The sequence below is a fragment of the Lycorma delicatula genome, chromosome 10, assembly GCF_047948215.1.
Source record: "Lycorma delicatula isolate Av1 chromosome 10, ASM4794821v1, whole genome shotgun sequence".
In the NCBI taxonomy this organism is placed as follows: domain Eukaryota; kingdom Metazoa; phylum Arthropoda; class Insecta; order Hemiptera; family Fulgoridae; genus Lycorma; species Lycorma delicatula.
In genome coordinates this window covers 78,620,810-78,633,632 of record NC_134464.1, presented here as the reverse complement: position 1 = coordinate 78,633,632, position 12,823 = coordinate 78,620,810, and the positions used below count along the sequence as shown (strand labels likewise).

The following is a 12,823-nucleotide window of genomic DNA, read 5'->3' as shown; positions in this document are numbered from 1 at the left end:
GAGATGGTCTCCATCTGTTTCTGTTCCATTCTTTCTTTTCTTTGACCAGGGACCTGTCAACAGGCAGAACACCATATGATGATATTGTTCAATTCATTGTAGTTATTTCAGTTAAAAAGTGTTTCAACCTATAAAACATTCTAATGGCTGGGTCAGTTTTTTATTCAGTTGGTTTCAGATTGGACTCACAGCAAGGGGTGAGATTTTATTGCATCATTTCATTTCATTTACTAATTGTTGTAACTTTTAACTGTTTTGTACTTGCTTAATCTATTATCTTTGTTTATTGTGGGAGTGCTGGTGCAATTTAACTCGCACATCTCTTAATCTGTTTATTACTTTAATGCTTTGTAATTTTATCGCAATTATTTTTTAATTCTGTCATAGAAAGTTTTATGAGATAACATTTTCTGGTATGGTCTTAAAACCCAGTGCTACATACTATTTGATGTTTTCAGCTGTGCCGAAAAATTTTAACAGTAACTTTAGTTTTGTAAACAGGAAATTATTGGAGAAAGAAAACTCTGGAGAATAAGGTGGATGATACATGCTTTGTTTTGGTTTAAAAATTATTGGACCCAACTACTTCTTAGCAGCCAGAGCCTCTTGAAGAAGAAACCAACTGCCTGGTATCAAGAATTCAGGCCACAGATAGTGTATCATCTCCACAAACATTTAAGAACACTCAAACAAAGGTTCCAGTGCCTTTTGTTCTCAATTGAATTTAGCAATAATAATTCCTTTACTGTTATTTTAACTACTTGCATGCCTTTATTTTTGATATTTTAAGAAAGAAATTTGATCTTGGTGGCTTCCCTCCAGTAATTGTGATTTTAGAATAATAATAAAAAGTTTCATTCTCTGCCACTGTCAGATTTTAAGAACTTAATATTTTTACAAGCAAAATGAAAGATGTCTCTTATGTTCTGTTCATGGTCATAATTGATTATTTGGTAAAGAATGTGGCACGAACTAAGAAACAACCTTCGTTTTTACTTAAATATTTCACTAAGTTTTGGCGAATTGTAACTTAATGTTAATGCTAAAATGATATGCAGTTATACAATAATCCTAAATTCATTTTCTTATTTTGGCAATCAATTCCTGAACAAAAGTAGCACATCCAGGCTTGTCTTCATTTTAAGACTTTTTAGTTAGAACCTACTTTTTTCAACCTTCCTCTCCAGTACCGGCACTCTCTCACGTCTCGTACCAATTTCTACCTCAAAGACTATGACCCTATGGTCACTTCTTCCTTCATCCTCGACTTTCCAGTAATTGACTACCACTTCAACTTTTGACAGTGTTATGTTGATGTTCATTTCCTTGAAGTATCTTTGCTCGTCGACATTGCAACAATAAGTGGGACTCGCCTTCCTGATTGCACACAACCAACTAGTATTGTGTAATCAGCTCTTCCAATTTCTCCCCTCTTCCTCTGATGTCTCTCTCCAACCTGTATCACAATAGTGACTTCACGTTTACATCTCTCCCAAAGATAACACTCTCAGTCCTTAAGACATTCAGTATATCATCTCATTTGTTGATGTAGCCTCTATCGGTTGCCCATACTGTAAGTACGAAGACACCATCAGTGCGCCCTGCCTTTCTCACAATTGAGAAAACTATGTGGATAGCAACTTACTTATTACACTAGGAAATCTGTCCTTTTCTGACAGATTTCAAATTAGGGACAGCATACAAACTGCACATGTTTGTGAAATGTTATTTATGTCTTCACCTACACAAAATCTGTTTCATAATTTCATTGTACTATACAAACATGTCATATTATTTTTTAACAAAGTGGCAGTATGTTCATGCAATTGAAACTTAAAAAGAGAATGCATTTCAGAGTTATTCTTCCATTTAATAACTGATACACTCTATTATTTTGGATGGAAGATGAAGAAATACATTTTTAAAAGTATTATCAATAAGTCATCCATTCCATTCCGACATAAAAGTATCATTCATTCTGTACAATTCAGCAGTAAAACTTTACTTGGCAAGAAAATAATAGAAACAAAGGATATTTATATATTTATTTAATTTATAATAATTTCAAACAGAAGCTTCCTACCATATAAATAGGGGTTGTATATTTTTTTTAATACATTGTATATTTTTATAAAATTATAATAAGGTAAAAATAATAAGAGGTACAGTTTTATAATAATCCAATCTGTTTCAGGGGGGAGGGGGGATTAATCCACATTTATTTAATAAACTCTACCCAATTGTAATAATTATAGGTATATGAAACTGAAGGAAATGAAAATAACTAAATAAAAATTAAGTAATTTAATATTATAATGTAGAATTAATGCTATTATTTTCTGTAATTAATTTATTTAAGTTAACTTGAAATAAAAATTACTTATTGTTCATTATTCAGCATCAGAGGTAGTATTTATATATAAAAAAAAAAAACATTAAAAATTATTTGGATGCTTATTAATTTATTAAGACTGATAAATGATAAGGTGTAGATAATTTTAGAATCATAATTAGGATTCCAAAATTGTTTACAGCAAGATCTTACATACACTGATATCTTTTGTTTACTAATTGGAATATATATTAAAAAAAAAATTAGTCAGTGAATACTCAAGTCTCAAAACATTGACAAGATAAAAAATTCTGGTACCTAACTTTTTTCGCTGATACCAGAACTGCTGTTCTGCTATTTTGTTCCATAACAATAGGAAAAGTAAAACAAACATCCAACTTTAGACAACTAAGTAGATATAAAATGCAAAATAAAATAAAATGTTTACTGTTTGCTTTTATTAATTGAATATTCCTGTTGGTGGAAGAGAGCTCTACATAAATTTTCTGTTCTTTTTTTAGTTTTCAGTATTTAAGCATTTTTTTATTTTATTGTTTTTATTTATTATTTAAAAAAATAAAAATCAATTTCAGTTATGATAATTGTATCATTCTTTTTAAAGCCTTTTTAGATGATTTCACTTTCAGAGCATCAGTCCATCATGGAGACATCAAGAACAATTCAGTCTAAATGCAACCAAGACTCTAGATTCAAAAAAATTCATTTTATGTGGAAGCTACGCGGGTGTTTTATTGGGTCAAGATCGCGGTTTAAAAACAAAAACGAAGATTACTACATTAGCTGAACAACCTAAACGAAGTTGTTTCCATCCAGGAGTATCTGGATTGGATAGGAATAGTTTAAAGTTAAACGGAAATGGACAAGTTACTGGACAAGATATGATTAAAGCTATGCTTACATACATTTGGCCGCAGGTCGGTAAGCTATTTTTTATTGTTATTATTTTTTTACTTTATTAATATTATCTAAATTTATTTTTAGTATGACCTTTTTCAATAATAAGAAACTAATAAAAATTAAAATTTCAAAAAATTGAGATAATAATTTTTCTTTTCTTAGTTACGAACATAAGATGTTTTAAATAAACTTTAACCTTTTATTTCTGAACAATCTCTTGAGTATATTTGTAAAACTATTTTACCTACTTGTGTTCCTTCAAATGTAATTCAGTGTCTATAGTGAAGTATTATTTATTTTGTCGAAGATTGCATTTTATTTCTGGACTTTAATTTCTTAGTCCCCTCCTATCCTCTACAAAGTACTTTTTACAATGTTTAAAAAACAGTGAAAGAACAAGATCTACTTTTCCCTAATTTGTTTAATGCACCTTGGAGCAGATATTTAATGGGTTGAACTGGTAGTAGTAAACTATAAGTACAAATGGAAGGAAGTTGTCATTTAAGACTTGCTGATGATGTAGCATTACACACTCATTCATCCCAATGATGGAAAAGATGATGCTGGAGGTCAATAGAGAGGTTGAATTGTTTTTTTTAACTAATAGTAGAAATAATAAAAAAGTTAAACTAATAAATAATAATTATTTATATGGAACTAGCTTATAGATTGTCCAAAGCATCCATAAAAAAATCCATTTTGATTAAGGCAAAAATAAGACATTATTGCACAGTATTGAATTCAGAACTACTGTACACAATAACACGCTATTTTCTTAATGGTATTGGATGTATTCAAAAAATTAAGAATGTGAAGAAGAGAATACTAAAAATAATTCTGGGATCCAAATTGAAGAGGGAAATGAAAGTTCAGTTAGATAGTAGAAAAGGCATTGGTTGGATAATGTACTGTAGTGTGCATAAGAGTTTTGTAGTGATCACTTACATGACAGACAATTGTAGCTCTTTGGAATGGCCTATGCAAAACTGCTAAGTAATAGTATCGTTGATTGTACAATCTTGTAGTAAGAATTCATAATGAATGATAGCATTGCAATCGAAAAAAAAACAGTAAGGACAACCTTAATATTTGATTGAACTCTGCTTGATATTTTGTCTTCGTTCTTCAGGAAGCTTGCATTTGGAGTAGAGCTTCGTATCAATATGATAACCTTTGTCTCATCACCTGATATGGTACATTTAAATAATTCTGAGTCACAAGTGATATCATCTAACAAAATTGTCCTGCAGTATTTATACATTGTTGCTTTATGGAAGATTCAATAAACTTTTGGAACATATTTTGATGCTATTCATTTCATACCAAAAATATCAGTCGAAATTGTTTCACATGAGTTATAAGATTCGCCACCTCTTTAGTAACTTCTCTAATAGTGATTTAAAGTTTATTAATCACAATGTTCTTTATTTTGTTGATATTTTCATCAGTTGTTGATATGTTAGAGATCCCAGACATTTTATCATCTTCAATGTCTTCACAGTCTTTTTAAAACTATTTGTACCACTTACATATCTTTGTGTCAACATAACATCTATACCTAAAAGCCTTTTTATCATTTCAATGCACTTTGTTCATTTTTAATGCAAAATTTAATGCAGCTCCTTCGTTTTGGCATTTTCAAACAAAATAAATTGGTCAGATGTAATAAAGTTGTCTTTATTACTGTCTGTCAAATTTGAACTAAATGTTTAATATGGCTAAAAGTATTGATATACGTTACAGACAGTGTTGGTGAAAAAATATTATTTTATACATATATATACATTGTGTGTGTGTGTGTGTGTGTGTGTGTGTGTGTGTGTGTGTGTGTGTGTGTGTGTGTGTGTGTGTGTGTGTGTGTGTGTGTGTGTGTGTGTGTGTGTGTGTGTGTGTGTGTGTGTGTGTGTGTGTGTGTGTGTGTGTGTGTGTGTGTGTGTGTGTGTGTGTGTGTGTGTGTGTGTGTGTGTGTGTGTGTGTGTGTGTGTGTGTGTGTGTGTGTGTGTGTGTGTGTGTGTGTGTGTGTGTGTGTGTGTGTGTGTGTGTGTGTGTGAGTGTGTGTGTGTGTGTGTGTGTGTGTGTGTGTGTGTGTGTGTGTGTGTGTTTAACTTTTAATTTTTTTATGTTGAACTGCAAAAATTATTAAAAATTGTTTTCAGAACTTAAACAATTTTATATGATCAAGGTGAATTTTATTTATTATGGCTTCAAAAGCCAATCAGTCTTTATTTTCTGTTATAATTTTTTTGGAAATTTAAATCTTTTGATATATTATAGTTTTAATAAAATGTAGCAAATATTTATTTGTAAAACATATTAGATCAAATGAAAATTTATTGCTGTTTTTAAATGAAGTATTTTTTCATGTTTAATAAGACAGTAAACTGCATCTATTGACAACCTGGTTATTCCACAACATCTGGAGTATCAGGTAGTAGCATCCTGGAAATTAAAGGTTGAGAGTTAGGAACTATAAACATTCAATAAACTGGTTCTTGTAAACTATGAAGTTAAGAATACTGAATGCAAAAACTGCATGCTATTATTTTATTCAGAAATTACCATAGCAGTAGATGCCAGTTAAAAATTATCTTTATGTATTCTAATGAAGATGACTAATCTTTTTTTGAGCTTAATTATTGGTCTAACATTCATTCCTATACAACAAATATAATTTTGATTTATTAATATTATTGCTTAGTAAATAAAACTATGGAATTAATCTTGGTATAAAGTAAGAAGTTTCGAAATACTTTGTAATATTTGTTTTTGTCTTGTCTGGTAGATAAGGGAAAAATAGAATATACTCAAATTAATCTTGCAAGACTAATTGTAGGTAGTAGATAACTAGGATGACTGAATTTTAAAGTTGAGAATGGTTTGGTTGTGCCCTTTTTATTTATTTTGGTCAGCAGTATCAAAATGAAAATATTTGCTATATAATAAAATAATCTGTAGTCATGTGGAACTCTACAAAGAATTACATCTCCTATCTATTACATAAATGTCTATTGGTTATATATATAAATATATATATATAATCTGTAGTTGACAAAATTTTTTAAAGATTTTGGTACCAGATATTTTTATCAAGAATTTACCAAAAAAATGAAAAAAAAAAAAATAGTTAAAAAGGGAACTATATATTAATTTAAAAATGATTAAAAAAAATCATTAACTTTTGAAGTTATTTTTGTTAGTACTAATGAGATTTTCCAAAAAATCTATTGGATCCTGTTTAATATTGTTTATTTTTTAAAACATGTAACTTCAAATATTACCATTACCCGTTGCTCTGAAAGTGATTTAATACAATATTTTACGTCAAATAAATGTAACTTTATTACACATTATAGTAGCCTCTTGTGTAGGGAGTTAATTATTATTATACTGATAACAAATCGTTGAACTATTATTTTTGTAATAAATTTTGTCTTTTTATTTTAGGATGATCCTTCGATAAGGAATCGAGTCAAAGTTGCTGTTGGCTTATTAGTTGGAGCAAAGCTACTTAATGTCACTGTTCCTTTTCTTTTTAAATTTGCCGTCGATGACCTTAACAGTAAAGTTGGAGTTTCACAAGGAGAACCTTTTCTTTCTATTGCAAGTGCTCCTGATGTTGTAATTAGTTTATCTGTTGCGATGCTTATTGGATGTTAGTATGTGATTTATAGATATTAATAATATTTTGATTGTGTTAAAACATTAGCAACCCAGTCAAACCTTGATTATTTGTGGTAATTGGGGAAGCAAGTTCCTCAAATGCGTAGAAGTTTGGTTTATAGAGATATAAGTTTTTCTTAATGTTAAATAAATAATTTGTTGACAAACATAATACTTCATCATGATGATTGTCTTATCTACTTGCCTTGAGACAGGTCCCACACACCATCTACCTTTATCTTTTCCACTTTTAACCGAACTTTTTGAGTTCCTGATAACAGTTATTTTCTATTAGATGATGTATAATGTATACTCTTTTCAGTGCTTCTTTGCAGCTTCTACTCATCATTTCTATTTTATATATTTTTTTGGACTGTTGACTTTCGCATTCCGTTGTGATTAGGCTTCTGTCAGAATAGTAGAATTAAAATCTAAATCTGAATATCTCCTCATCTGAATTCATTCTCCTCATCTCTTCTTAATTATATGTCATGTCTGGTAACTTAACTTTCTGCATATCCCTTCAGCCTTTGTGTCCTTTTTCCTTAACTTAGAAGTATGTAACATTTTGCTAAATACTTCTTAAAGTCTAACAACACTTTACTGCATAATAACCTATTGTGATTCCTTAACCATTGCCATTCTGGTTGTTTCCTGGTTTTTTGGAATTTCCTTTTAACATGTTTCTTAAATAAAAACAGTAAAATACTTTTTACTGTTTTTAAATACTTTTTTTTTAACTTCTTTCAATTCTTCCATTTTTAGAACTTAGATTTATGTTGGAGTAAAGCCAGTTATTTTTACATGGATTTGAATACTAGATCGTGGATACCGGTGTTCTTTGGTGATTGGGTTTCAATTAACCACACATCTCAGGAATGGTCGAACTGAGAATGTACAAGACTACACTTCATTTACACTCATACATATCATCCTCGTTCATCCTCTGAAGAATTATCTAAACGGTAGTTACTGGAGGCTAAACAGGAAAAGAGAGATTTATGTTGGAGAAATTTAAGTACTTAAATGACCACATACTTACTGTTGTACTATTTATTACTGTAGTAAACTTTCACACTACTTAATAACTTTATTTATTAGGAATCTTAAGGAAAAGATGATAAAGTACATAACGTTTTTTTAGCACACAATAAAATTTATATAATATTTTTATGAATCTTTAAAAATCTGTTATTTGTTTCTGCAAATATATATTTATAACAGGGTCTTGTAGTACGTGGATTACATAAATTTCTTGGCATCAGTAATTTGAGTGTAGAAACTCCATTATGGTGTTCTAATCATTCAAGAGCTTTTCTGTAGTAAAGCACCAACCCAGTGTATATGCACTTCAGGTTGCTCAACGTATCCCATTACCATCCAGTTTAATTTACCAGGTAGTAATGTTAATGGAAACTTCACTTATAGTAACAGTGAGTGATTATGTTGTACATTTATATTTGAGGGAAATGCCAAGATTGTTCATTAAACAGATAATTGTTTACTTATCAATAAATATTTTTAACATGCACGCATTTTATTTTATCTATGTAGGTTGTCATATTATATCTACTAAACTCATTGAATGAGAATGAGAATATATATAAAACTGACACCAACTTACATTAGTCAATTTTATGTGATTTTATTAGTTGGCCACATTGAACTCAAGGCAAATGTAATCTGAAATAACCTTGAAAAATTCTAGTATCATTTTAGCATCTATTTCTTTGTTACATATCAATTATATTTTTTTTTTTTCAAGACTTAATTAGTATATAAATCTTATAGATATGTGAACGAAATGGTTCTGTTGTGATTTCCCAATCAACATTTTCCAATAAGTCAACTGTATTACTTTTAGTCCATCAATTTTATTATACCAGAGATGTAAGTCAAAAAGACCCAGGCCTACTATTTTTGTTAACCAGAAAAGATCTTACAAATGTTTATTATTTAACTGGCTCAGAAATTTATTTAAAATGTTATGTCTATAAATTAGATTATCAACAGCCAGTGCTGTCAAAGCTGAAATAAAATTACTTGCCACATTTCTGTTCATGAATTGAAAGAATTACTTAGTTTAAGATGTTTTCAATATTATATTGGTTTCAATGTTTCTTGGTTGAAAATGGGAATAAGTACTTTAATTTTTGCTTTTAGTAACAACTTAAAATGGGAAAATGGGATTAAGGTGCTTTAATTGCTTTTGGTTTCTCTTGAATGGCTATGTAAATAGTAAAAATAATGAGATATTTAAAAGTAAAGATATATGTAGATATATCTTTACGTATACATTGAATAGTCAAGAATATAAAATAGCCAAATATCGAACAATGGAAACCCTCAGCACATTTTATGAAATAGTCATTATGCATAAAAAGTTAGAATTTTGATAACAATCCACCTTAATGTGGTCTTTTACATTTTTTTATGAAATGTATTCATGCCTAATATATTTAATATGAAACATAAGGAAATATAATGCAATACAAGATTCAACTGTTGTAACTAATTTGGTTTGACTGAATCCAAAACTTCAGCCTATTTCTACAATTTCCCTCATATATGATATGTATTATACCGTGATAAGTATGCTACTAAAAATAAATCCTAAACATTATCTCACTACTGAGTGTTCCTGTTGTCATTTGAATTTTACTTGATTGACATATCTGAGCTTTTTAGCCATTATATTATTAAACATATGTATTCTAATTTCATGCCTAATTATGACAAAATATGAATAGAAAATTAAAAGTCATTTTAAAATTGTCATTGTATTAAGTCATACAATCTTAATATAGTTTATTGTAATGTTAGAAAAAAACAATAAGAATGTTGGTTTCAGCAAGATTGGTACCATTTGCTAATGCTGTTAATGAATCAATAGCCATGTTGCAAGAATATTTTGATTATTGCTTGATCTCAAAACACTTGTGCTCCCAAGATCTTCTGATCTTATACCACAATATATTTTATATTGGGGTTATTAAAGTGTTGTTTTTCAGAAAAATCCTTATATATTGCATGAACTAAAAACTAACTGTAAAAGTTAGATTTCAAGCATTATGAAAAGTATCTGGGTAAGAATCTGCATACATGATAGAGAAAATTACTTTAAACTTGTATTGTTAAATTGTATTGAGACTGTATGACCAGAATACTTTTATAATTTGAGTCATACATTCTGAAAAATTATTTTGTGTATATATATATATATATATATATATAAAATTACAAAATTAGTAAAGTATTCAGTTCACATAGACTTAATTTAACAATAAATGTTGAAAGAATATATATATGTATTTTTTTTTTTTATTTTTATAAAACTTCAAGCATTTGTATTAACCAAATAAAAAGTTATGCTAAAAAAATAATTTTTCTATTTTATGAATTAATTCTTATGTAAGAGTCATATACTGTATTGTTGAGTTTTATCTTTTATTCTAGATGGTATTGCTCGAGCTGGAGCAGCTGGTTTTAATGAATTACGTAATGCCGTCTTTGCTAAAGTAGCTCAACATTCAATACGTAAAATAGCAAGAAATGTTTTCCTTCATTTACACAATTTAGATTTGAGTTTTCATTTATCAAGACAAACTGGAGCTCTATCTAAGGTATAATAAAATAAATCTATAATCATTTTTCAATGCATATTTTGATTATTCTATATTCTTGTCCCAGCATTTTTGTTGAAAAATTTGTTAGTTGAGTTAATCTACCAGTCTTCATATTAAATTCTATACTACTTCCTCATGTAATTTAGAGTATACCACCTATAATTTAAATAGATACAAGACAGAATGGTATAATCATTAGTTTAGGCTATCTTTTTTATTTCACATTATTTTTTTTATACTTCTATGCCTTTATTGTATCAGTTTGCTGTTTTATTAAATAGATATTTACAGTTCTTATTGAAATCTTTCTTGAACCTCACCAAGAGAAAACTCATATAAGTTTAAATTGTGTAAGATGTAGGCTTACTATATTTATTTTTCTAATACATTTTTTCTTTCTTTACACACTGTGAAACTAAGAAATGTTATTGATGCAAACTTCAATTTAATATGGATTAATAATTTTGTTAAGCATGCCTCGTTGATATAAGTATATAATTATAGTTAATATACAAAAAACTGCTTACCAACAATTGAATTCGATGTTTTCAAGCACTGGGCTGGTTGTGAGAATTCTCGTTATTTGTCTCGGTTTGTCAAAAGACTGTTCATGAGAATCACCGGGTTTTATATTGTTTGGCAACTCTCATGCCATCTCTTATATTTTCCGTGAACTTATTAGTTCTAACGGTTCTTAGCGTTGACTGAATATTCTCTGAACATTTACACATGTGTTTTCATTAATGATTGCCCATTCATACTTGACTTTGAGGACATCATCCATATCAGTTAAATAAGAGGGGGTTTACAGCCAGACTAAAAATAGCATCGTGCAAATTGATGTATTTAAATTGTAAACGCGATGAAAAAGATAATGAATTAAGCGAATTACTTTATGATTATCCTAGTGAAGATGATGACGTGGATTCTAGTGATAGTGCAGTTGTTATACAACAGCAGAGTACTTGTAAAAGTCAATTGCAGTTGAGTATTAGTTCAGATTTGGAATTAACCAATTCGACTGATGATTCAAATTCAGGTAACCCATGGACAGTTATAGACAATTTACTGAATTTAGAACCTTTTGAGGGTATTCCAGTTGTTAGGGTTCTACTTACTAATAATGAAAATATAAATGATATTATAGAACTAATTTTTGGGAAAGATCTTTTTGTTATGATGTGTAATGAAACAAACAGGTACCACCAACAAATGATAGGAGTACATAAACAGTAATTTAAAACTCTCAAATGGAAAGTTGTGACTGTATGAAATAAAAACATTCTTGGACCTTCTTTTGCTAATGGGACAAGTACAAAAAGACTGGATTAGAGACTACAGGGCCACTGCTCTTATATTGAAACAAATGTTTTCTAAAATTATGAGCAGAGGTAGATTTGAACAAATTTGGGAGTTTTGGCATTTTAGTGACAATGATCAAGCAGGAAATAACACAGACAGGTTGTACAAAGTTGCACCTCTTATTTCATATCTTCTGGATAAATTAAAAAACTGTTTTTAAACGCAAGAAAAATCTGACTTTAGATAAAGGAATGATTCCCTGGTGGTGTAGGCTGCGGTTTCGAATGTACAATCATACTAAAGTTATAAAATATGGGTTATTAGTCAGAATAGTATGTGAAAGTGACCCAGGTCATGTTTGTAACATGGAACTGTTCACTGGGGAAGGTAAAAGATTGGAAGAAACTATTCTTTCTGTTCTTCATTGTAATCTTGGTTATGGCATCACGTATACCAAGATAAATATTACAGTAGTGTTCAATTGCTGAAAGATCATTAGAAAATAAAACCAGAGTTTGTAGAACAATAAGGGCTAATAAAGGTTTACCATTCACTTTGAAAGCTAAATTGAAAAAAGGAAAATCTACATTTGTCCATAAGGGTGATGTGCTACTTGTTGGGTGGAAAGTTAAAAGGGAGTCAGAATGATTTCAACAATCCATGGTATTCAACAGCAAACAACTGATAAAAGGGACAGAAAAACAGGAGATGAAATATCCAAGACTGTTTGCATTTTGGAATACAAAACCATATGAAAGGTGTAGATTGTGCAGATCAGTACTTGTCATATTACTCAATTATGAGAAAGACAAGAAAATGGTACAAGAAGGTGGCTTTCTTCTTAATAAATTGTGGTCTTTTCAATTTATTCAGAATTTACAATTGTTTGAACCCCCTCAAAAAATTACATATAAGAACTTTCTTTTGGCTGTGGCAAAAAATTGGACACTAAAGCAAAGCTCACAAGATTCTGACTCTAATTCAT

General features: G+C 29.5%; 1 protein-coding gene across 2 annotated transcripts in view; it reads left to right on the top strand.

The window, feature by feature from the left end:
* Positions 1–12,823, top strand: part of ABCB7 (ATP binding cassette subfamily B member 7) — a 59,127-nt gene that overhangs the window by 19,851 nt on the left and 26,453 nt on the right. Inside the window, exons 2-4 of one of the 2 annotated variants that reach the window (XM_075377966.1) lie at positions 2,980–3,267; positions 6,695–6,902; positions 10,367–10,533. In XM_075377966.1, coding sequence (XP_075234081.1) covers positions 2,980–3,267; positions 6,695–6,902; positions 10,367–10,533 — 663 coding nt within the window. Of the gene's footprint in view, positions 1–2,963; positions 3,268–6,694; positions 6,903–10,366; positions 10,534–12,823 lie in introns of both variants that reach the window. The other variant, XM_075377967.1, reaches the window with a different exon arrangement.